Genomic DNA, 24,375 nt, shown 5'->3' with positions numbered 1-24,375 from the left:
GGGCGAAACTGGGACATTTTTTCTTGTCATAGTATGCATATTTTGATACATACCAAGTTAACAAAACGACTATAGAAGAATAAAGACGTAGGCGGCTAGATAGATAGAGAGATAGAAAGAAAGATAGATAGATAGATAAATAGATACTATCAAAGTACCAAATGGTTCGCCAAGAAGTGCTTCGCATTTAAAAACAAAATCACACCATATCCACGAAGTGAATGATGATGAGTGGGCGAAGTACCGGAGGATCATTCGGGTAAACCACAGCTACGGACGAGAGATAAGGAGAGCGCGCGTCGGGAACGAGAGAGAAAATTACACCATCTTCCCGTAGGGAAACTCTGAGTATAGTATATGCGAAGCAGCCATGGGGTCGACTCAAGGTAGTTTTATCAGCTGTATAAACTTGGACATGCAGCAGCACCAGCAACGCGCAGAACTGTTGTCGACGCCGTCGGCGTTTTGCACGCGTTCGCAGCGAACGCGCGCTAAGTGGAACCGGAACCGGAAGTGGAACCGGAACGCCATCTATTGAACACTTCATAAAACTACAGGTGGCTACGGACACACAACGCCATCTATTGAGCAATTCATAAACTAGAGGTGGCTACATATTACTACTACTACTACAGAGGAGGGAACGACCCACACCCTAAGGAGCTTCGCCCCTAAAAGGCGCCAACCGACTTGCCCGAGCAACCGGCGCCACTTCCCGCCGTGAAAGATGTGAAAGGGAGAAAGATTGGAAGGGCGTGTAGGTAAAGAGAATGACAGAGTGAGGGCGAGCTCACCCAACCAACGCAACGCCTTCTCTCGAATCTCTCTGAAGGTCACGTGATAGTTGGAGGCGTCGAGAGAGAGAGAAAGTTTGTGAAGAGCAAGAGACGCTATGAAGCAAGGGCCGTCGCCCATGGGGGTACGTACAAAAGTCCAATCTCATCCTCCTTCCATGTCTGCCAGTCGCGGACTCGCGGTGAGCATGGTTAAAGGGAACTCCGGAAACGTGCTCGTGTAGCGCGCCCGATCTAAAATGCACAATGCATGCTGCCTTAGCTCGGGATACATAGAAATCGATATTCTCGGCAATCGCCTCACCGATTTCGATGGCGTTTCTCGCATTTGAAATAAAATGTAAAATCAAGTATGTGCTGCAAGCAGATGTTGATTTAATGCCGTCACTGTCTCTGGAAATAGTTTCAAAAATTACAAAGTATCAAGTTATAACAAAACAATTACAACGGTTACAGCCAATGCCAAAACGCATTTGGAAAGAGAAGTAGAAGGTTGTTTCGCATGTGTTCCGATGTGTGTGTAGTCTGCGAACGTACACATAAGAAGGGAGAGGCCGGAAGTGTTTGTCTTCCTTTAATGAAACGGTTTTCGCTTCCTTGCAAGAGCAATATGTGCTCAATGTGTAATTATCTAGTATGACAATATTTGCATGTGATGTTTCAAGGGTACACTTCATACATTCTTAGTAAGTTGTCCATAGGCTGTATTTATGCTGTCTAGCTGGCTTTGGCTGCTTTCTCTCAATTTCTGCAGCTCATTGATGGTCAGCTGCCGGATCTCCTGCGTGGATAGTGTAAGGCAGATGTGTCGCTCGATTGCCTGCCTCACTTCGACGGCCATGAGGGAGTCCATGCCTAGCTCGCTGAAGCAAATGGCGTGGTTCAGGCTTGCCTTATCCTTGAAACCTGCAAAGCCAGTACGAAAACAAGTGTGCACTCTTCATATGCTACCCCCTACTGCTACATTTAGTGCCAAGTAACTTATGTTTAACTGAAGATTGCTTCGTCCTCTAGTAGACATAATAGATTGAGGATGATGATGATGATGATGAACACATATTTTAAAAGTTGGAAAGGTCGTTATTTTAGTCTTGTTTAGCATGCTAAGGAGTTTAGTTTAGCTTAGGAACTGAAATGTTTCGGGGTGCTCTAAAGAGGTTACTGGCTGTATATACAGTTTGTTGAAAATGTGACTCCTAGGCCATCAACCGCTGCAATGTCAAACCATTTATATTTTAACTTATAAGTACAAAAGAAAGTAAGCAGGAAGTGACTGTTGTAAGGAGGATGAGCAAAATGACAAACAATGGGCACTTGAGCGCGTCATTTGTCGCGCGGTTCATTTATCAGTTATGCTGGAACGTTGAGCACGTTCCATTCCAGTTGCCTTGAAGACTTATGATACTTGTGGCACACAGACATGTGTGGGACATTCTGCTCGGCTGTTGCCATATATGAGCGATGAGACTTCAGGTTGCATCTTTTAGTGTATTCAGAAAACTCGACGACGGCCTACATAATGGACGACTACTGCGATCAGAATCCCAGCAGCCGCAACAGGATCTGTGAACTCAGTCAGTCAAGTTTTGTTACAGAATAGTAGCCTACTTCTCAAAAGAACGGGCCCACGGAGCAGCTGGTACATCTATTATTACAAACCTATGTTCTCCAAAAGGGACAGTTTTGACAGTTCGATGTTTAAATTTGTGTAGAAGCGCAAAAACAAAAGAAAACGAAAATTCGAACCTTACACCATAAGCATTGAGATTCCTAAATTTGTCGCGTGATGTTCTTTTTTGTTTATTCACCCGTACTTTTGTGCCTCTGTAATCAAACTTCCGAAATCAGAAACGGAAATTGTGCTATGATGGCGCAAGTTAGTGCTTTGTTGTTTAGGGCGTAATCCAGTTGCACTTGTTCATTTGCATTTGAACGTTAGCATGATAAGTTCAGAAAGGGGGCAAGTTTTTCCAGTTTTGTATACATGCAAATTAGCACTTATGTGGTCAAATTTACTGTTGTAACGATTTTTAAAGGAGCACATAAATAGCAGTTTTGTTCACCCATAAATAATAATTTACTTGGTAATGTTCACTGAAGTGACCTGTATGGCAGCAGATGAGCACGTACCCTCATTTAACTTATAAATACTGTAGCGTTTTTGTAACCACGTGCACAATTTTTTACATTGGCCATTTGGCTAAATTTTACCGCAACGACTAGCTTTACTGAATGGACAGCATGAACATTGATACTTCCAAAGGCCGCCCAAATTTCGACATTCGGTTTGAGACGTCGAGCAGGTATGCGCTTCTGATAACATGTTCGTTGGCGGCACGTAGTTCCTCACTGTGTTGCAGAATTGTTTTGGTCAGGATTATAGCATTGGGCCTCTTCGGTTATCCGTCCCTGACAGTACCAGACTGCTTGGGACTGCTGTGCCGCATTTCATTTTGCTCGGACAGCTTCCGAAGCTCCGCCCACTAGTTCCAGAGTTGTGAGAACCGTGTTCGTTTTTTCACGGACCGGAAGTTCCGGACTGCCCGCGTATTGTTGGAGCTGTCAGCAGATGTTTACTCGGACAAGCGCAAGTAGCTAGCATACGACGGCTGTCTTAAAAAATGCGCGCGGTGTTTGACGCCAAGTTGTAAAAGATGCCGTGTGCTTCTGCGTACTTTGCGCGCTCCAGTCGGCAACTACTGTGCTTTGACTTATCGCTTCTATTACATCGGTGCTTTGTGTAGAGTAGCAGGCCAGGGCAAACTAACGCTCAAGCCGACCTCTCTGCCTTTCTTCAAATAAACCTCTCTCTCTCTTTTGCGCCACCATGCAAGTTCTTCACCAGTCGGCTAATTACTGTAGCTTTATTCTTCGTATTTTTTAAGAGAGACGCACAGCGATCAGGCGCACGTGCTTGCTTTTCTTAATGTGTTTCGAGAAATCTGTCACGCTCATTGCTATATGCGAAGTAAGCAGGTAAACTTCGCTTTTCAGGTAAGTGGAAGTAGCGTGCGAGGTGTTATATCATATTGCATGTGGCTTTTGCACGCCGGTAGCTGGGGTGGTATACAACAGGAGATTCCCAGATTGCTGTTGACATATATGTCGATCTCTTCTGTTGCCAAGTTCAAGCGTTTGCTTTTTGACGTGCAGGATTAGTAGACGGTGTACTCGCGCTCTCTTCTAGACACGCGTCGGGCATTAAATTAGCAGACGGTCTCACGCTGGAGCTTTGAGGATGTCGGCGGGTGCTTTCTGCGTCAACAGCGACGTGGCAAGACCACCATTTTACTTATGTCCGTGTGGGAATTCCGCTTAAATGTATCAGGCAATGAGCTAGCTACGCGACGTAAACTGCTCTTGTGAACACGTTCTATGCGCTCAGGCAGCGATTCCACTAGGCAAGCTTTATGGTTTTCTTGGCGACGTGGCCTCTGAGACTGCACCATTTCGGAGGCCACGCTAATAAATTCGCTGGGTAGGGGCCATCTAGGAGTAGCAAAGAGCAGACCACTGCAGCCAGGAGAGTCCCCGACAGCTGGATCACGTGATTGTGACGCGCTCTTCTATCAGGGCTAAGAAAGAGCGTAAGATTGGGCGAGTTGGTATTCCATGTCTTATACTTAATAGCGCATGAAAAGGGACGGGGCACGGATAGACGACGCGGACACAGCACTAACTTCCAACAATTTTTATTCTACGAAGCACTTCACACATATATGTATAGTCAACAGACAGCAGCGCACGCAAGCGCATAAATACTATTTTTGAACACATGACGACAACGTGACGTGTAATGGAAAAGATGAGATCGAAGATGAAAAAGGTGAAAAAAAAAGCTAAACACCTTTTTTTTTTGTAGCGACAGATTGGAAAGCTATCTTCATCACGCCACCCTCTGTAGCCTTGTTTAAAAAATCTAATTCTTTTTTTTTTGAAAGATCAATTGAAGACGCGCTAACACAAGCATTCCACAAACTAGCGATCTTCGATAGCAGCGCTTGCGTGCGCTGCTACCTGTTGACTACATATGTGTGAAGTGCTTCGTAAAATAAAAATTGTTGGAAGTTAGCGCTGTGGTCCGCGTCATCTATCCGTGCCTCGTCCTTTTGATGCACTATTAAGTATAAGACATGTCAGGGCTAGTATGACCGCAAGCCGCGGACGGTTTGCCGGACAGTCCGGGATTGCATAATCGAAGATGCTCACTGCCTCGGTAAAGTGCGACGTTTCCGCGACCACGCAGCACACTACCGCGACCTCGAGCACACAGCACACATGACGTCCTGTGTGCTTTGCAGTGAATCGCGCCCTAGTAGGGTTCATATGCGTAACGTTGTCATGCGTCATAAGCAGCACACACACACAACACGGTTGGCACAGCGCGTCCGGTCAGGTCGCAGAGCGTAAAATTGTGGTTATAGCGATGAAAGAAAGCGTAACTGAATCGTAATGCAAAACGGACCGCACTGGCTCCTCGCATTAGTAGACTTCCGGACATACATCTCGAGTTGCGCAACGCAGATAAGGGCTAACTTTGCAAATCTATGGCTGAAGCCGGAAGAGCAGCGGTACTGTTTCACAAAGCGTAGCCAAATATAGTTTTATCAATATTCAAGACAGCTTTATACGCAGGTCATGGCTTTCACAGTGACAAACTGATCAACTCGATCTGCCTTACCGAGGATTCGTGCGATCACCTCGACGAGGTCGCACTTGTTGTTGTCGCCCTCGGTGGATAGATCAGCCTTAACGCAGCTCGAAACGACAGGATGACTCTGGTGCAAAAACTGGTCCATCAATGTAATGCACGAGCTGATTCGCTGGGGCGTTGTGCCGGCGATAGTGGCGTCGTCACCCATTATCTCGTGGAACGCGCCGACATCAGCGATGGCGCCCCACTGGATTGCGAGCCCTGCAGTATTCAACATCGCTTAGATGCCACAGTTGAAAGAGAGTCTTAACCACATGCAAAAAAAAAGTCAAGGAAGGCACGAATTTTAAGCGAGACATAAAGATTTCTCGCGATAGAGATGTCGTAGGTGCTGCAGAGGGATTGTTAATGCAGCGGGGTGTTTCTCGAAAATGAAGTAGTGGCAGTGCGGAATTCCGCCTTCTGTAAGTATTAGTCACAATTAACATAACAAACACTTCTTGACAAGCTTTCGCATTTCATATTCACTGTTTCACTGCTACTATTATTGGCAAATAAATAACATGACTAGTAGTAAAGAACTTTCGAGTAATCGTACTATTATTGAGTGTATTGTGAGCTTTCCAACAGTAAATTTTGTTACATTACCATCACGGGAATGTAAAGTAAGTACCATGTGGTCCGGTATTTCACCAAAGTTGCAATGACAAATCAACTCGATTAATCATTCCGTAAAGAGACGTTGGATGTTGGAGAGCGCCAAGGCTGAAAAAGATAAATGGTCTGCGTCGAACCTTCTACTATACGAATATTCTACTACACCTGCTGCTACACGAACGCAGCCTAACATATCTATAAAACAACGGAGCAAGCAATGACGTACTCGTTTGCTACTCGAAAGTCACACGTCACTCTCTTTACACTGACGAAATCTATCGTATCCATCTTGAACGAAAATCATGCGAAGATGCGCCACTGATGCAAGAATTTAGCGAATTGTATAGGTTCCAGAGTTGCACTTACATAGTGCATTATTTAGACTACGCTTTTGCTTCACCAACAAATAGCTGCCATCAATCCAAACACTTACCTGGTAGCCCACGTGCCGCTCGAAGCTCGCAGATCCGCTCCATTGCTGAGTTAGCGTAGCCGTAGTTAGTCTGCCCTACGTTTCCGTAACCAGCAGACAGCGATGAGAAAGCGACGAAATGGTCGAGTTCTGGGCACATCCCGCGGGAGAGTTGATCCAGATATCTGGTGCCATCAATCTTGATTTTGAAGACTGTCTCGAAGGCCTCGGCTGTCTGGTTTTCAAGAAAGCCGTCGCGGAGCAGCTGCAAAGCGAATAGGACATTAAGAAGGCTTCTAAACGCACAAAGGAAAACTTCTGGACTTTTAATTAAGGTTTGGTGCACAACAACAGAAGTATAAATGCTATTCCGTATTTAACATATCCGCCTACACTCCTGAATTTGTCGTAACGCCGATGAATGTCGTCGGACACTTTTAAAATGATTATCTCGAAACTGTTGCACTCCTGAGAATTTGTTCCAAGTGAATACGGCTTACGAACTCACTATCTACGACTCGTAAATTAAGATACGTGCATAAAATATTAAGTAAAATGTAAATTCTGTTAATTATTCAATTAAGCATTTTGATTTCTCAAAGAAGTAATGACCGCCTCATCGAGTAATTTTGATCAAGGGTTAGAATTGTGCTATCTGCTACAGGCAATTGTTAAACATTTGGTGCGCCTAAAAAGCACTCTGCATAGACTTGCGGAAAGCACTCGATCTTGGAAACCACAAATTGTTGCTCTTGAAAAAACAAATATACTGTTTTAAAGAATTGGCACTTCAGAGTGATCGCTTCAATTTCAAAAGGCGCCATCGGCATATTGATAATAATAATGATAAATCCTCTAGAACCGTCAAACTAGGTGTTCCAAAAGGAGAATTATTCTTCCTGTACATTTATTATATTACGTTACTAATGTATCGCCAAATTGCTGGTGCTTATAAAATCCTACTTGGATCGTTAGACTAGCCAGAAATTAGCGTAAATCAACCTGGATCCGCCACACTATGAGATCTTGACACTTCACAACAATAACATCTAAGAAGTCTTCGTATCATAGGCGATGTTTTTTCTTCTGAATTTATAGAAAACTGCATTTAAACGATTCAATATGTCATTAGACTGCTAACGGCATGAATTTTTTTAAGAGTCTGTATTGCTTTATTTTATGCATAAACGTATGTGCTCCTTCTACTTGATAGCATCATCCTGTTGCTGTTTCGCGCGCCCGCAGTCTTGTCAGTCCGCCTCAAAATGGCCACTTCTGCAGCAGCGTGTTTCACCAAGTGTCGACCTTGGTGAAGAAAGCAACTTTGAGTAGTTTAAGAACGGTGTATTTTTCATTTACGAAATGGTGAGTCAAATACAAGGAGGACCAATGTAGCTGCACGAAACATAACGAAAAGAACCCGATCTATGATTCCGCCGCGAAATGGAGAATTGGCTGTTCCCAACTGTATAGCTCTGTGGCGTGTTCGTTTGTGACAAGGACGCCTAGGTTTTTTTTTTCTTTGTGACGCTGCTACACAATATGCATTCAGGAATGAATAATTACCACAGCTAGGATGAATATGCCTCCTACGGGTCCCATGGACGTGGCTTCTTCGATAATCCTTCGAGCGCCATCCTCCACAGAGGCGTCGATCTGCCTTGTAATGACGTTGGCTCCAGCCTTTTGCCACCGATGCAGACAAAGCCGCTGGTACCCTGTACGCACTCCTGAACGGCTGGTGAGAAGAAGCTTCCTACATCCGCGGTTCACCATCCACTCGGCCAGCTCGAGGCCGAAACCACCCAGGCCACCAGTTATGACGTACGACTTGTGCCCAGTAGAACCAGGTATGTGCCGTGGCCTCGATGCTGAGTGGTCTGGACAATCCATTTTTCCCTGGCGTTTTCTCCGGCTGGATCTGCATGTTTTTTACGCTTTATGTATTTGAGATTGTTGAAACTGAAGTTAACCTAAATTGTATTTAGAGCTCATTGGAGAAAAGCTCCCAGAAGCACACATACGATAAACCCTAAGAAATCTATTGCTTTCAATTAAGGGCGCGTATGAGGCGCGAAGATGCCTCTGCGCACATGTCCCTTTATTAGGGCTAAAGCTTTAGATGGCTCATTGGTCGAAAATTTGACCGTCAGGTAAATTCAATGACACCAAAATTGATGGCACAAATATTCATGGCGCCACCATGGCATATGGCGCCACCATGGTGCCACCAGCAGAGGTCGTGGGTTCGAGTTAACTCTACCCTAATTAAGATATAGTTAATTTAGGCACGTGAACCCATGACCTTTGGTGATACTTAAGGCGAAGTTAAGACACAGGTAATTAAGATGTAGTTGATTAAGGCATTCAAACCTCGACCTTTGATGGGAGCCGAACCCACGAGCGTTGGTGTTACTTAAGGCAAAGTTAATTTAGAAACAGTTAATTGAGATAAAGGTAATTAAGGCACTCGAACCCGCGACCTTTGGCGTTACTGAGGGCTTAGTTAACTCGGGAACAGGTAATTAAAATAGAGGTAATTACGACACTCGTACCAATAGCAGTCCAACCCTCGACCATTGGTCGGAGTCGAACCCCCTTTGGTGGGAGAAAACAAGTAATAGGAAGTAACAACGCATTCGAATAATCCATGGAGCCACCATGCCACATGGTGCCACCAACAAAGACTGTGGGTTCGATTCCTTAATTAACTCAACCATTTTATGGAGGCAGAGTATTTTACTTGTAGACCAATTCGGTGCATTCATCTTATCAGAGTGCAGCTTTCATATGCAGCACATATGTTACGGCACTATGTCATTGTAGTAAAATGTCTACTAGCCAGACATCGTTAGAAGTTCGCTCTACGTAGAGGACTAAACCCAATTTCGAACATTCAAGGCCTTCTGTTCGTGGATGCGTGTAAATCTCGTATAGTGGCGCAATGGTACGCCTCGGCACGCACCCAAATTGTGGCTATTTAGGTTTGGCCTTAAAGTTACGGCTACGTTGGAATAAAAATGTAACCTTCCGTATCCATAGAGATGTAATAGTACATTAGAAACACGGTGGCTTTTGCAACATTGAGTGTTTTCATTTTTGGAACGAAGCCCTAATTAGTAAAGGTGATGTGTCGCAAGAACAATAATTTCCATTTTCATGCTAATGTATCATAATCAGAGGTCTAAATGTTGCGTAAATATATGAAAAATTTATAAGAACCAGAAATATGATGAGCCTTTCAAGTGTGCCATTACCTGATGTGGCAGGCGAACAAATTAAGTGTTTATTACTCAAGTATATTTTAATAACCGTGGCGTACTTTAAACGCATATATTACCCAGATATGCAAGCCCACGGTGCTCTCCCCTACTTAAAAAAGGAGCGTTGCTTAATATTTGAAAGCTCTCACTTTTTGTTTGCTGCCACCATTTGAGGTGTCAAATACTGAAGTTTCTGAGTAGCTATATGATGCAGTTGTGCGTAATCTGCGCTATTTAAAGCGAAATGTGGAAGTGTGTTAGTTCAATATAAAAACGCTGCTTACCTCGAGCACAATTTTGCCGATGTGCTTTCCTGAGGCCATAAATCGGAAGGCATCCTCTACTTGGTCACGTGGGAACACGATGCTATCAAGTGGTCTCACGGCACCCGATGCGATGCCGCCGCGGATGAGTTCTGCGACGCGATGTCTTTCTTTGACTGCAATGACATCATCGCCATGTAGCAGCTCTACCAAGACGCCGTGGAAAGTAATGCCTTTCAGGAACAGAGACATCTTTAATGGAGAGTCGTTCGACATGTCAACTTTTCCTATCTCCAGGAAGCGGCCATGTATCGCGAGGCAGCGCACGCTGGCCTGGAGCTTGTCTTCTGCCAGCGAGTTCAGCACGAGGTCCACGCCTGTAAAAAGAAAAAGGGAATAGGGTTTAACTGAGTGGGTTCCACGACATTAGAGCTCAGTGTGACTGTATACGCCAGTTTCAGAGGTTATATAGGAAAAGAGCAAGAACAAAGCTTGTGAACTACAGATGAACGAGCGGAGTGCACTGTCTTGAGCTCGACGATGACGACCTGTTAGTTGAAGTCTTGCGTCTAGATTGCCTCAGCTGTACGACCTCTCTCCACGGTGCTATGCTATCTGAGGTATTCATTAAACCAGAACGCCTCTCGACATTTTGCCGAGGCGCTGGGCCCTTCACAGACGTGGAATTACGCAGCCAGACACTACATCCCTCCACTGTTATGTCCGAGGGCGCTGCGCAGCCCAATCCTCCCTAGGCATCGCCTGTCGTCTGTTCAGGTGCGCTACGCCAGCGGTACCCTCGCTTATTTAGCAGCACCGACGATCATGACGTGGAGGATTGGCTCTTGTTGCAGCTATTTGGACATGCGATGTGTTCGGGGTCGTGATGCCGTCGTTGTCATTTCGTCATCGTCATTCCAGCTGTGTCAACCCACTCTCGCCATGCCGTCGTCACCACGCCATCGTCCTCACACAGTCGTCGTCACGCTGTCGTTTTAGTATTGCCATCACTTCAGTAACGCCATGGTACTGTCATGCCGTCCTCGTTCTAGCGCCTTCGTCATCGCATTGACGCCAATCTTACTTCGTCATCGGATTTCAATCATATTGTCGTCATTGAATCGTGATTATAGCGCCGTTGTGATTATATCATCGTCACTGTATCGCCGTCACACAGATGTTATATTATCACACATTCATTGTCACACCATCATAATCAGGGCTTCTTGTTCCTGCCATCAACCTCATTCTAGCTACTTTATCCGGTTGTGATCTAGCTGCCATCGTCACGTCAACGCGTCATACACTCGTAGTCACTTCATTGTCCTCATGCCACCATCCCCACATTGCCGTCGTTGTACCATCATCATAATTTAAAAATCGACTTCTCATTGTCGTGATACAGTCGCCGTTATACGCCTTTGTAGGTCGATCGCTATCATTCCTTCTTCATTCCATATCATTTCACGCAAGCATCGTCATACAGGTTTGGTGATACAGTCATCGTCACATCATTGTGATCATACAGCCGTCGCCATGCATCAGCTGTCATACCAACGCGGTCGTTTCATTGCCATCATGGTGACATCGACATCCGCCTGTCTTCATGCCATCGCCGTCAAACCCTTGCCGTCATGTCTTTATACTGCAGGTGGTTCGACAGAAACACCGAATACGACAACGACTCCCTATTGCAAAAACCAGCGTCTTCCAGTGACTTCCAGTGTGAAACCAGCGCGTTTTTTGACGCTGGATGGCACTGGTGGCGCTGGCGCAAGCTGGGAGTGACTGGGAGTCACTGAGACACTGGTGAGATCGCTGGATAAGAGCTGGCTCACACTGGACGAGACGCTGGTTTCACTGCTATGACGCTCGGCGCACTGGTGTGCGCTGTACACGCGCTGGTTGTCGCTTGAGTTCGCTGGCTCGTACTGGAAACTGCGCTCGTTTCGCTTGTGCTACACTGCCGGAGTATAGGCGCAGTTGAATATTAAATGCTTGATACAATTTTATGGGCATGTTCTATCCAAAAAAAAAACAGACTCCTCTCCTAAATAGCGCTATAATTTGGGGTCATAAATGTCTGTTTCGTGAAGGCGGTGTTGCAGCTTGGAATAAAGGTTGGTGAGCTGCCCATGCATATGCGACACTGAAGATAACTTTCGCTTCGTGCATTTCCCTTTCGACTGTGCGGATAGCTGTATTCATGAACGAAATTACGCAAATGCAGACTACGCCTCGTTTTCCAGTAATTTGTACGCAAGCTATAACTGCCAGTTGTCGCAGTGTTGTGAAGTCGATACGAAACCCAGCAGCCTTTCAGACGCGTTCGAACGGACCTCAGGAAGCCTGCCGCTGATTGATATTGTGGCACCGACAACGCTGAGGTGATTCGTGCGCTTCCACTTTCCCTAGTGTACTCAAAATTATAGTTAAAGGTTCTGAAGCTCAAATACAATCATCTTCGCATTCATCAGGTACCCACGTCGAGATCGTTCACTTCCACCGAACGTTAGGCCTATACCCGCTGCGTCCGTCTACACTCTATCAGCCTATCTGGGCTGAGAAATCAACAAGTCTAACGACGTTAAATCACTCTGTAGTTCAGCTTTCCCATCGGTGTTTCTGAACGCACCATTTTTTCGTGTCTGCAGTGTCAGCACAACAAGCGATGAGTGCCGATATGATGCGTTATAAACATACCAATATGTGCTGTCGCCGAAGGCTGCCAGCCGCATTACCCGACCGCTTCTCTGACGGAGATATGCGACTACACATACGTGTTGATTGAAATGCATTGCCGAGCTATGGAAATCTTGCATTATCCTTGTGCGACGAACAAGAAACGGTTGTCAATATCGGCAGCAACGGCCCGTACAGCGTTCCGGATCGGCTGTCAATATAAGGCTTTTTTCGGAGTTAATATACCAATTGCAAAAGCAAATCAGTGTTGCAGCACTTCCAGGCATACTATGCAATATGGACAACAACTTTTCCGTTCGGATAGAGGCGTAAGTTTTAGGGGCGGGGTGATAGCGCATCTACCATGTCTGTGTGAGACGTCTGTGCAAAACAGCAACTGTGTCTGCGTGTTCACATGGTAAATTAAGAATTGGTAATCACGAATCGGGGTGGTGGTCGGATGAATGAATGCTTTGGAAGCGTGGCTGTATGGCCTCGGAAGAAGAAGACGGTGTTCCTAACGGTAGCGCTTTGATGTCCTCCGTTAGAAATGATCAATCGGCCTCTGGCCGAGGTGCTGCCCAGGCTCAAGCCAGCAGCAATGACTATCGTATCGTCCTGCCTCGTCTCCCAACAGGTAAGCTCGTCACCGCCTCCGTTTTTCTACATGCTGACCTAGCCGGACGTCCTCATCGTGCTCAAGACTTCAGAGATGCTCTCCGGAAGATTATAGACTTGAGAGAAATAATCTCAATCGGACAATTCCAGTCCCACGTGTGGATGGTGATATGCAAATCACCGTCTGCAAAAGCCAGATTAGTCACCTGCGGTGAATTTCCGATTAAGTTTAAGAGATGTGTTGTGATTGATCCAGAGCCAGAGGAAGTAAAGATTAAGATGCTATGGCTTCCGGAACATTTAGAGGATGCTTACATACGCGAGGCACTGCAGACATTCGGAAAAGTGCTGTCAATATCCAAGGAAAGCTGGAAACTATCAGATATGAAAGAAATGCGGACTCTCAATCGAGATGTTCTTCTGTCACTTGCTGATGGTGTCACTGTCGCCGATATCCCACACTTACGGACAGTATGCGGAATACAAAGTCTTCTACTCATCCCTGGAAGACCACCATTGTGCCTTCGCTGCCACAAAGTTGGTCATATGCACCGTCACTGTCGCACGCCTACGCGCGACCATTGCCGATGCTTTGGGCACACGACTGCAGACTGTGTAGTAATGTATGCTGACAAGCTGCGACATCGCACAAGATCTTCAGATAATTCACTGCAAGAACACATCATGGAAGTCACAGAGGTCCTAGATGCAACGGGAGATAAGTTCCGCCACTGGTCAGCGCAGAAGCTAGGGAGACTGCATCGACTGAGATCACAACGGCACAGTCTGAGCCTGTGGAAGAGGCAACAAAGGAGGGTGAAAAGCCAGAGACCGTTGAGGCAGTTAGCAGCGAACTCGCAAAAGAAGATATTCCAGTTGCAGAAACCCCTACTGCTCAGTTACCGAACCAGTGTCCTACCCCTATGGAGAACACACTCTCCAGCAACACTTTGCTGAAGCGCCGTGCCTCGACAACCTCCGTGTCGAGCGAAGAGAACAGCACGCCAAACGCTTCCAGACAACTGCGTCGCCGACGTTCACCCAAACATAAGGAGAGGCACCGACGGTCAAGATCTAGAAGGCCTGGTGTTGGTGGAGGAGAGGAATCTCCTTCGTCCTCCGTACCTGGTCTCACACAGCATTAAGAAGAAACGGTGTGTAGGCAACATGGTGCTCTCGCAGCAACTATCTTTCGCAACACTTAATGTACGAGGGCTTCGGTCCCGACAGAAGCAGTTGCAGCTACGCCGACTGTTATCTAGCAAACGACTCGACTTTGTCGCCCTTCAGGAGATAAAGATCGAAAGTGATGAAGACACTGCAAGGGCATTAGAGCCCTTTTTGTCCGAGTACAATGTTTGTGTGTCTCATGCAGTTGGGTTATCGGCAGGTTGCTTTTTGTTTTTGAGGAAGACCCTTCCGTATAACGCATTCACTTATAATGTAGACTCTGAAGGGCGGCGGATATGTTGTGATATTTTGTTGCGTAGCGTACCATGGCGCATCGTTAACGTTTATGCGTTCAATGATTCCGCAAAACGAATTGCCTTATTTGAAAATCAAGCTCCTTTATTAGATTGTGACCGTACTGTTATTCTCTTAGAAGACTTCAACTGCGTGTGCGACGTGAATGACCCTTCATTACGTAACACCCATAAGGACAAAAGTAGTGAAGTGCTATTTAACATCACTGAAAATGCGGGCCTCATAGATATAGGAGCATCGGGGCAAATATCTTATTCATATACGTACACTCAAGGAAGTTCACATTCTAGACTCGATCGTATATATGTTTCGACATCGTTGATTTCTAGAAGTCTCCTACGCAAAACTCACCCTATTTCGTTCTCCGACCACTGTATGGTAATTACGCGACTAGTCGGAGACGCTCGTGCTACTTTCCGACGTCAGTGGGCTCTCTGGAAATTGAATGCATCTCTAATTCGTGATAAAATGTTTACTGATCAGGTATGCTGAGCACTGAAAAATTGCTTCTCTCTTGATTTGCCACTATTCGTTGCATGGGAGCTTTTTAAGCAACAAATCAGATGAGTTGCCATTGAACTGGGTTCTATTAAGTCGTTTTACAAAAAGTATGAAGAGAAGAAATTGTTAAAAAGTGAGCTTGAATGTGAGCTTTATGAGCTTTATGAGTGAGCTTTATGAGCTTGAATGTGAACCTCCTGGCACGTACGCTGATGACATTGCAAATGTGAAATATGACTTGCAAAAGTTTGACGCAGTGCGCTATAGAGGCGCCCGTGTTCGGTCACGTAATAACCGCGTCTTGCTTTCTGAGAAGCCGACCCGTCAGGCTTTGATTGACGAACGCCGCCACGCTTCTGCGAAAGTTATTACCGACATGTATTCGAAAGACGCATTAGTAACTGACACGAGTGATATTCTGTCTCAATTCGAAGGCAGCTATTCGGTGCTCTTCAGTGATGCTTGTGGAGACCAGAATATCAAGCTTCTGCAATACTTTGCGTCTTTAATAACTCCTCTAACTGATGAAGACTGTTCAGTCATTAGCGGTCTCTTCACTAAACAGGAGGTAGATATTGCCATTGATCAGTTACCCATGTCAAATTTCCCGGTCCCGATGGTATTTCGGGTGAATTTTATAAAGCCTTCAAGTCCATTCTTACGCCTGTTCTACTGAAGATATTTTTAACAAGTTTTGAACTAGAGTATTTACCACAGTCTTTCACAAGAAGCCACACCGTGTGAATACCTAAAAGTACTGACAGAGACAAATTACGTTCTGTTGATGGCTGTAGACTGATTACATTGTCAAACTTTGACTACAAAATGTTTGCTAAGATTTTGTCAAATCGGTTGCAGGTAGCGATTTCAATTCTTATTGGTCCTCATCAAACATGTGGTATCAAAGGCCGTTCCATACAAACCAACATACACGTCACTCGCACAGTTCTTGAGTACTGTTCAATTTCTTATGATCAACTTGCAATGCTCCAGATTGACCTCGCAAAGGTATTTGATCAGGTCCGGAATTCATTTTTATTTTCTCTTCTAGAACACGCCAATGTAGGATCCACAGTGCTTAATGGCGTTTGACTTTGTTATAGTCATGGTACAACCCGCTTTGTTGTCAATGGTAGCCTTTTAAATCCCGTCCACATCCGTTCTTCCGTGAAACAAGAATGCCCTATGTCCCCGTTCCTCTTTGCCCTTTACTTAGAAACACTCTGTTTGAGCATATTGAACTTCAGCAGTGTTCGTGGTTTTAATGATTTTGGGAATGAGGTAAAAGTGTTAGCATACGCTGATGATATTGCATTCTTATGCAAAGACAAGCCCAGCATCGATAAAACTCTTTCTATGAAAGAAGAGTTTGGTTCTGTTTCCGGTGCGCGGATGAATAGCACTAAGAGCTCAGGGCTATCGTTTGGATATTGGGCCATTACACCATCACATTATGCTGGCATTGAGTGGTCCTGTGTGCCACATAAATATCTAGGAGTTCCACAGCATGCCTACAAGTTCAGTGCACACTACTGGAGAGAGCCCGTTCCAGCCCTCCAGCGCTACACAAGTACCTTTGTCCCGCGCCGTCTATCAACAGTTGGAAGAGCAGAAGCCTGCAACATGTTTTTGGCAACCAAAGTTTTCTATGTCTTTCAGGTTCTTCACTGCGCAAGGCTTTACATTCAACGTTTTCATAGGATTTTTTCTACGTTCATATGGTCTTCCAGATTTGAACCTATGAGACGCGACAACATTTTCGACCAGTGAGTGCTGGAGGGTTAGGGTTTATGCATTTATATGTGCGACAGTTAGTCACACGCTTTTTCCTTTTTCAGGATAGCTCTCATCCAGTATTACGAGCTTTCATGCAGGTTAACCTGGTTCATGTCCTGCCATAATTGGTGGTGTCCTCAAATGTAATTTCTAGACCTTGTTTATGAAGGTTTATGCGTGAGGTTTATTTTTCTATATCTCTTCTGAATGTTCGCTTTTCTAAAGATTATTTGTTTACTGTGTCACGAAAAATCTTTACAAAGATTGAATATTGATGTAGTTCTGTACGCCGTTTTATCGATCCGTGTACATCACATTACCTGGACATGATGTGCTTGCGAGAGTGCGCAAAATGCCAGTTCCCTCTGCTACAAAAACTTTTTTTTTACAGATTACACACTGAAACATTTCTCGTTGAAACATGGCTGCATAAAAAGAATACTTTCGTTTCGTCAGTTAACTGTCCCCTATGTGACATGCCTGAAACCATTGAACACTGTTTTATTGTTTGTAAAGATGCCATTTTATTTTGGGATGTTATTCATAGAAATTAGCAAAAATATTTTGATCTAAATTCTAAAAGTATCCGACATCTTGTTTCTCCGTATGATGATGTTCCATTCGATATGTTTTTACTGGTAGGCCTGCATAGCCTATGGAAATCTCGCATGCAAGACCGAAATGCAGAAAAAAACTATTTCCTCAAGATCACATTTCGTTCAGATGATCATGCACTTAAAGCGCATTTACGACCGAGAAGAATGTCAGCCCGCTTGGTATCCTCTTTTGATTAGGTGTTGAACTTCCCCTTACAAGTTTTTGCTGTCAAGGACGGTGTTGCTGTGTGTGACGTTATCTTCATATGGACTGCTCGTTGACGTTTGATTACTTATGTCCACCTGGTGCTCGTATTATTCTAAATAGTTCCGGTACATACAACATTTCATTCGTTGTAATAAATACCACGTTTAAAAAAATCGGTGTGGTGTAGTGGTAAGATACTAGGATTGGTATGTGTAGGTCGGAGGTTGGAATCCTAGGGGCTTTCTTTGTTTTAATTTTTTTTGTATTTTTGTTATTGCATTACAACGCTCTCTGTTCCTTTTTGTTTTTGAAAAAAAATTTAAGGCAGCCAGGCACAACGTATTTCTCGCTCTAGAGCTGCATTTCGCACCAGTACCCCTCGTCCTGCGTCTCCGAGTATGCCGCGCCTTGCCAGCGTCCCAGCATCCAGCGCGCGACACTGGGCCCATAATCAGGCATGACACTGGACACTGGGTTTTGCAATAGGGCTGGCAGCTGCCACAGCATCGTTTGAGATCGAGATCTAGAAAGAAGACCACAAGATTTTGTTCGAGGTCGCGAGCAAGCAGTGGCGAAGGAAACAGCTGGTCGTCAACAGCGACAAGCAGCCCGACGCCCCGGCGAGCAACGGTGGCAACAAGATGAGCAACACTACCGCTTGCCAGTCAGGTGAGCTGGGAAAGGACTGTATTTTCCAATGCTCCGCCATCCAACAACCCCCTTAATAATAAATTATAAGCCAGCACAAAGAGCTAGTCATGGAAAACAAATAGCTTAGACAACCAATGAAAGAGGAGCGCAGAAACTCCCAAAAGGCCATTTCAACCCTAGAGGCCAGACCGAACGATCTAGAATCCCGCTGGCATCACCGGGCCCCATCCGCGACCGAGGCGAACTCCCAACCATTTTGGGTATCGGGGAAGCCTTCGCCAAGATCATCCGCACAATTCCCACAGACCTGAAATATTACGTACCTGATGTGTTTACCGAATTTCGGGCAGCAAATTTCGATTGATTTCGTCAAAGAAAAGGGCTATACAGACGATGATGTAGAGGGATCAGCTAAGACCTTGAACAAGCGCATGCGCATAAACACCACTGGAGGCGGCCCGATGGCCTACCGTGGCGTACAGGACGACTCAGACGCGGCCAACAACGACAACGCTAGACAACATGGCTCATTCACGTAAAGGGAGACCACAAGAACACCTACAGATCTTGCAGTGGAATTGCCGTGCATTTCTTAAACGAGCGAAGACCCTCCAGAATTTCATAAACAAAGCCGTAATAGCGCCGGATATAATTTGCTTGCAGGAAGTCGGTCAGAAGCCGGCAAGAGTGCAAGAATATTACACCCTGTTCGAACCAAAAAAAACCTCGCGTCGCAATGCTGATTTCCAAGGCCGTCACGGCCGCACTAAGCCATTACAACCATATTGAAACACTGCATAATATTATTAGAATTATACCGCAAGATCGGCGCAAGGAGCACACACTCATGCTAAACGTCTACAGCCCACACAAAAACAGACGTGCAAATTTTGCCGGAATCTTAGTAGAGGTCGAGAGCATGGCATGCACCAAAGCTCACGCCGTGTTAGTGGGTAACTCGAACGCTCCGAACATGACTTGGGGATACATTCAAGACACTTTCAAGAGACGCTCAATGGAGCGCGAAGCGACAGACGTGGTCTACCAGCTTATTACGCGGCCGTCGGCGCCTACCAGAGTCGGCAACAGCTTTACCAGGGACACTAACTCTGACCTTACGTTAACGCTCAACGTTAGGCGTGACATCGGCGAACCTAAACGAAAACTCTGGACAGCGATCACAACATTATTAGCGTTGCGATACAGTCACCAAAGATTCGTCGAGTAATCGAGGGTGACGGGGTACTGATAGAGTGGACAGCTTTGCGCACGCGCTCACTCCCGGAGCACCCGCCGGACGATTTCAAAGGCTGGGCAGACTCGATTCGCGACCCGCACGAGGCAAATTCGAAAAAGATGGAGGCACTAGCGGTCAATCTGCACCTGCTTCACATCTGGGAGAGCAGACGGAGCATGTTAAGAGATGGCAGATGCAGCGCCTGTACCGATGCCTTTACAGACGAACAGCCTGTCTGTCGAAACAGGCAAACGAATACGCGGCAAAACTTGCCGCGTCCGGCTGGTTCTAATTTTGTGGGTCCCTCAGAGGTAGCCTGGGTACCGCCCGGACGTGCCAGATACTCAGGAGAATGCTGGAGTCGGACAAAACGAAATCGGCCACGAATAGAACTCTTGAATGCATTGCACATTCTTTTCCGGTGACGGATAGAGAACTGCTATAGGTACTCACAGAGAGCTACTACGGCGGCGCGGACGTCCCGCCTTGTCCCCTGAAATACAAGGGTCTGGAGAACGTCGAATTCGACGCTCCGATAATGCTGCAGGGAGTTTACGCAGCTGCACAGGCGGCCAAGCAAACCTAGGCCCCGGGATCGGACCACATAGCCAACGCAATGATAAGGCAACCCGGCGGGGAGATTGTAGATCAGATTACGACTCTAACGAAAGTGCTGGTCGCGAGGTCATGCCAGTCGGAATGAAAGGAGGTCAAGATCCTAACCGTGCGACAACTGGGAAAGACTCCAGCCTTCGGGACAATGCAACCCAACTCGCTCACGTCTTCTATGGGCGAGCTTTTTGAGAGGGTGGTCCACATTTCCTTCAGTCGTCGTCAAATTCCCATTCACTCCTCTTATAACATAGCGAACGTTCCCGTTGAATGAATACCTTGGAGTTACCTTATCTAGCAATATGTCCTGGAACACGCACATTAATAAAGTCACGTCATCAGCTAATAGAACTTTGGGTTTCTTAAAGCTACATTTACGTAACACTCCGAGACACGTAAAACTACTTGCTTACAAAACATCAGTCAGGGCTAAGTTAGAGTACTCATCTCCCATCTGTAACCCACCCGGAGTAAGTCTCACTAATACCATAGAATGCGTTCAAAATAGTGCTGCTAGATTCATTCATGCTTCGTATTCATGTGTAATCAGTGATTCATCCCTCAAAGCCGAGTGTAACTTATCACCTTTGTTTTGTCGCCGACGCATTGCAACCCTCTCTCTATTTCAGAAGTTCTTTCACCGGCCACTTAATTTCGCTCCTTACATTATGCCTGCAGCTCACATATCTGATCGCACTGATCATGTGCTACAAGTTCCTCGCACACGTGCCCATATTAAAACATTTTCTGCTTCATTTTTTCCCAGAGCAGCAACAGACTTCAACGCGACTATCACCTGCCTGTCAAGCTTCATGCATAACATATCAAATGTAACATCGCACTGATCGTTGTGCCAATAATATTGTGCATATATAAAAAAACCACCCCTTATGTAATACCCCCTCAGGTTTCTTTAAAGAAATAACATCGAAATGAAATGAAACAATTGTGCGTGAGAAGACAATCCGTGCCTGCGGCTGCGATGGCATTTGCCAAGAATATAATAGATGGACGTCAGCTTATCTGGAGTTTGAAGGCGAAAAATTTAAGGTTCAAGCATTGGTGGTGCCCAAAGTCAATTTTAATTTTATCTTATCAAGACCTGATATGAAACTCATGAAGATTAATATGCCCTGAAATTCCTCACCATAGGCAGAGGATGTCATGAACTTCATATTGCCCAAAAAATAGTGATCATAAAGCGTCTTCAGGAGAGGATGTACCTTTGAAGTTTTCAGAGCTTGTCTGCATTGGCACACATCCAGAAACCACAACAGCCATTGAGATAGCTTTCTTCTTACGCGACAGCACTATAGTCAAGAGAAAGCCATATAGCCTAAGTCATGAAAAAAAATGGTATGGTTAAAGCAGGAGCTTCAGGGAATGCTGGAGGGTGGGAATAATCAGGCCTTCTACTTCGTGTTTTGCCTCGCCTATTACGATTGTTCCGGAAGAAGATGGGTCATTTCGCATCTGCACAGATTATAGACTTGTAACCAAGCAAACAGATCTCTTCCCATATCCAATGCTGAGAATTGATGAAATAATTCATGAGACAGGAGGGCGTCAAAGGTTTATCCACATTGATCTATGCAAGAGATATTGGAAGGTACCACTAAGAGAGGTTACCAAGAAATTCAGAGCATTCGATATACCTTCGACATATACGAGTACAATAGGCTGCCGTTTGGATGGAAAAACTCCGGATCATGGTTTCAAAAGATGATGCATGATGTGCTGAAGAACTTCATCGGAAAATTCTGTAATGTGTACGTTGCTGACATAATTGTATACCTGAAAACAAGGGAAGATCATGAAGAGCATCTGGGAAAGGTCCTCGAAGCCCTCAGCACTGCTAGACTTTAAGAAAAGTGAATTAGGTGAATTCAGTGAATTAAATGAATTAAGAAAAGTGAATTCTTCTGCAGCAAACTGGTATTCCTTGGAAAAATAATTGATGGAAGAACCAAGGCACTAAAGAGGATAGCGTTCAGTGCATCATGAAGCTGGTAAAACCGTATGACATTAATTCTTTAAGAGCGTTCCTTGGGCTCGCAGGCCAATCCTGCGCGTTTACTATGCGACAAAAACTAAATGTCTCACTGCACTGACACAGAAAGGCATGCCGTTCGTATGGTCCGAAGAATGTGAGAATAGCTATATGGAGCTTGTACAAGCCATTTCATCCGATCCTGTGCTGACACTCCCGGACTTTGCTTTGCCGTTTGAACATTCCACGGACGATTCTCATTACGCTGCTGGAACCATTCTTTATCAAAGAGATGAAAACGAACAACCTGGCCGAGAATTTAAGGTCATCGGATATTAATCTTGTACATTCACGAAACCGCAAAAAAAACTACACGAGAACGGAAAAGGAATCACTAGTGGTCGTAATGGTCCTAAGACACTTCAGAAGCTACCTGGAAGGAAAACACCTCAAGGTATTCACGGATAATCAGGTAATAACATATCTCTTGGAGCTCGCACTGCCAAAGGGCAAAATAGCCTACTGATTGAGCGAGATTCAACAATTCAGCTTCGACTTAACGCATGGACCAGGTCAGAGGCATCAGGACGCTGACGCATTATCCCGACTCCACGTGCCGCAAGAAATTTCGAAAGGAAGTATGAACTTGATGCAAATCTGCGAGAAGTTACGCTAGAGATGGAGCTGCGCAAGGGAAAATTCTACGTTTCTGAAACAAAAGAGCCCACAGTCCTGAAGTTATTCCACAACAGTCCCCAATCGGGAGGACATAATGAATTTTGGAATACCTACTGCAAGCTCACCAAGAGGATTACGTGTAAAAACATGAAAGTACATGTTGCCAAATATGTCAAGACGTGTCAAGAGTGCCAAATGGCTAAATCAATATACAAGCAACGTGGGAACAGAATTGTACTGCCCGAATACTCAACGAAGTCATTCGAAGTCATTCATCTTAATTTTGCTGAGCTCAAGGAGAAATTGTAATCTTAACTGGGATTCATAGCGCTAAAACGACACAAGGACGAGGAAGAACACGGGACGAGCGCTAACTTTCAACAATTGCTTTATTGCAGTTAGTAAGCATATATATACTCACTGGGAAAGGCACTGCAAAAGACACACTGAAGGAAAGAAGAAAAGGAAAAACAGTCATGTAGCTACTGTGCCAAAAGTGCAAGCTCTTTCTTGGATAAAAGAATAGACGGCGTGCTAACGCAATCATCACATCCTCTAGCTATCTCTGCTACTTCGACAATTTCCCTCGTTATTTTATTCCTGTGGCGATACACAACACCTAACCTAACCTAACCGTCGTCGAAGGAAGGCAACTTCACGCCTGAGTGAAGAGCAGAGAGCGGATGACGAAAGAAGGAAGAAAGAACTAAGGGACAATCAAAAGGTGGCTGTAATTCCCTATTTTCATAGGGTTTCCCACAACGTAAAAAAGTAGGGCAACGGTCGGGTGTAAACGTTGTCTTTACAGCACCTAACAAACTTTTGAGTTTGAGTGGGCTGAGCTGTCCTACGAGGAAGCGGAAGCCAGTTTGCACTACTACACACAAGGAACCTTTTGTCACGTGCACTCGGAACGTAGTGTATAAGATTCCACTTTCGTGTGGGAAGTACTACGTGGGCCAGACGGGCAGATGTTTAAACGTGCGGCTGGCGGAGCATAATAATAAAGTTGAGAGCACCGCAATAGATGGGCACCTGGCTGCCCACTGTACAAAATGTGACGCGAAGGAACCATGCTACCCTCTCTTTAAACAAACTGTTGTTGTGTATCGCCACAGGAATAAGATAACGAGGGAAATTGTCGAAGCAGCAGAGATAGCTAGAGGATGTGATGATTGCGTTAGCACGCCGTCTATTCTTTTATCCAAGAAAGAGCTTGCACTTTTGGCACAGTAGCTACATGACTGTTTTTCCTTTTCTTCTTTCCTTCAGTGTGTCTTTTGCAGTGCCTTTCCCAG

At 45.3% G+C, this 24,375-nt stretch overlaps 1 protein-coding gene across 1 annotated transcript in view; it reads right to left on the bottom strand.

Annotated features, from left to right (window-relative positions):
- Positions 1 to 1,384: 1,384 nt before the first annotated feature.
- The window catches only part of LOC119444470 (fatty acid synthase-like), a 108,164-nt gene continuing 85,173 nt past the window's right edge, over positions 1,385 to 24,375 (bottom strand). Inside the window, 6 exon segments of the mRNA XM_037708868.2 lie at positions 1,385 to 1,700; positions 5,476 to 5,709; positions 6,539 to 6,782; positions 8,084 to 8,344; positions 8,346 to 8,438; positions 10,065 to 10,420. Coding sequence (XP_037564796.2) covers positions 1,468 to 1,700; positions 5,476 to 5,709; positions 6,539 to 6,782; positions 8,084 to 8,344; positions 8,346 to 8,438; positions 10,065 to 10,420 — 1,421 coding nt within the window. The 3' untranslated portion in view covers positions 1,385 to 1,467.

The sequence above is a fragment of the Dermacentor silvarum genome, chromosome 3, assembly GCF_013339745.2.
Source record: "Dermacentor silvarum isolate Dsil-2018 chromosome 3, BIME_Dsil_1.4, whole genome shotgun sequence".
NCBI classification, from domain to species: Eukaryota; Metazoa; Arthropoda; class Arachnida; order Ixodida; family Ixodidae; genus Dermacentor; species Dermacentor silvarum.
Note: the sequence above shows the minus strand (reverse complement) of the source record. Positions and strands in the feature narration are given on the sequence as shown.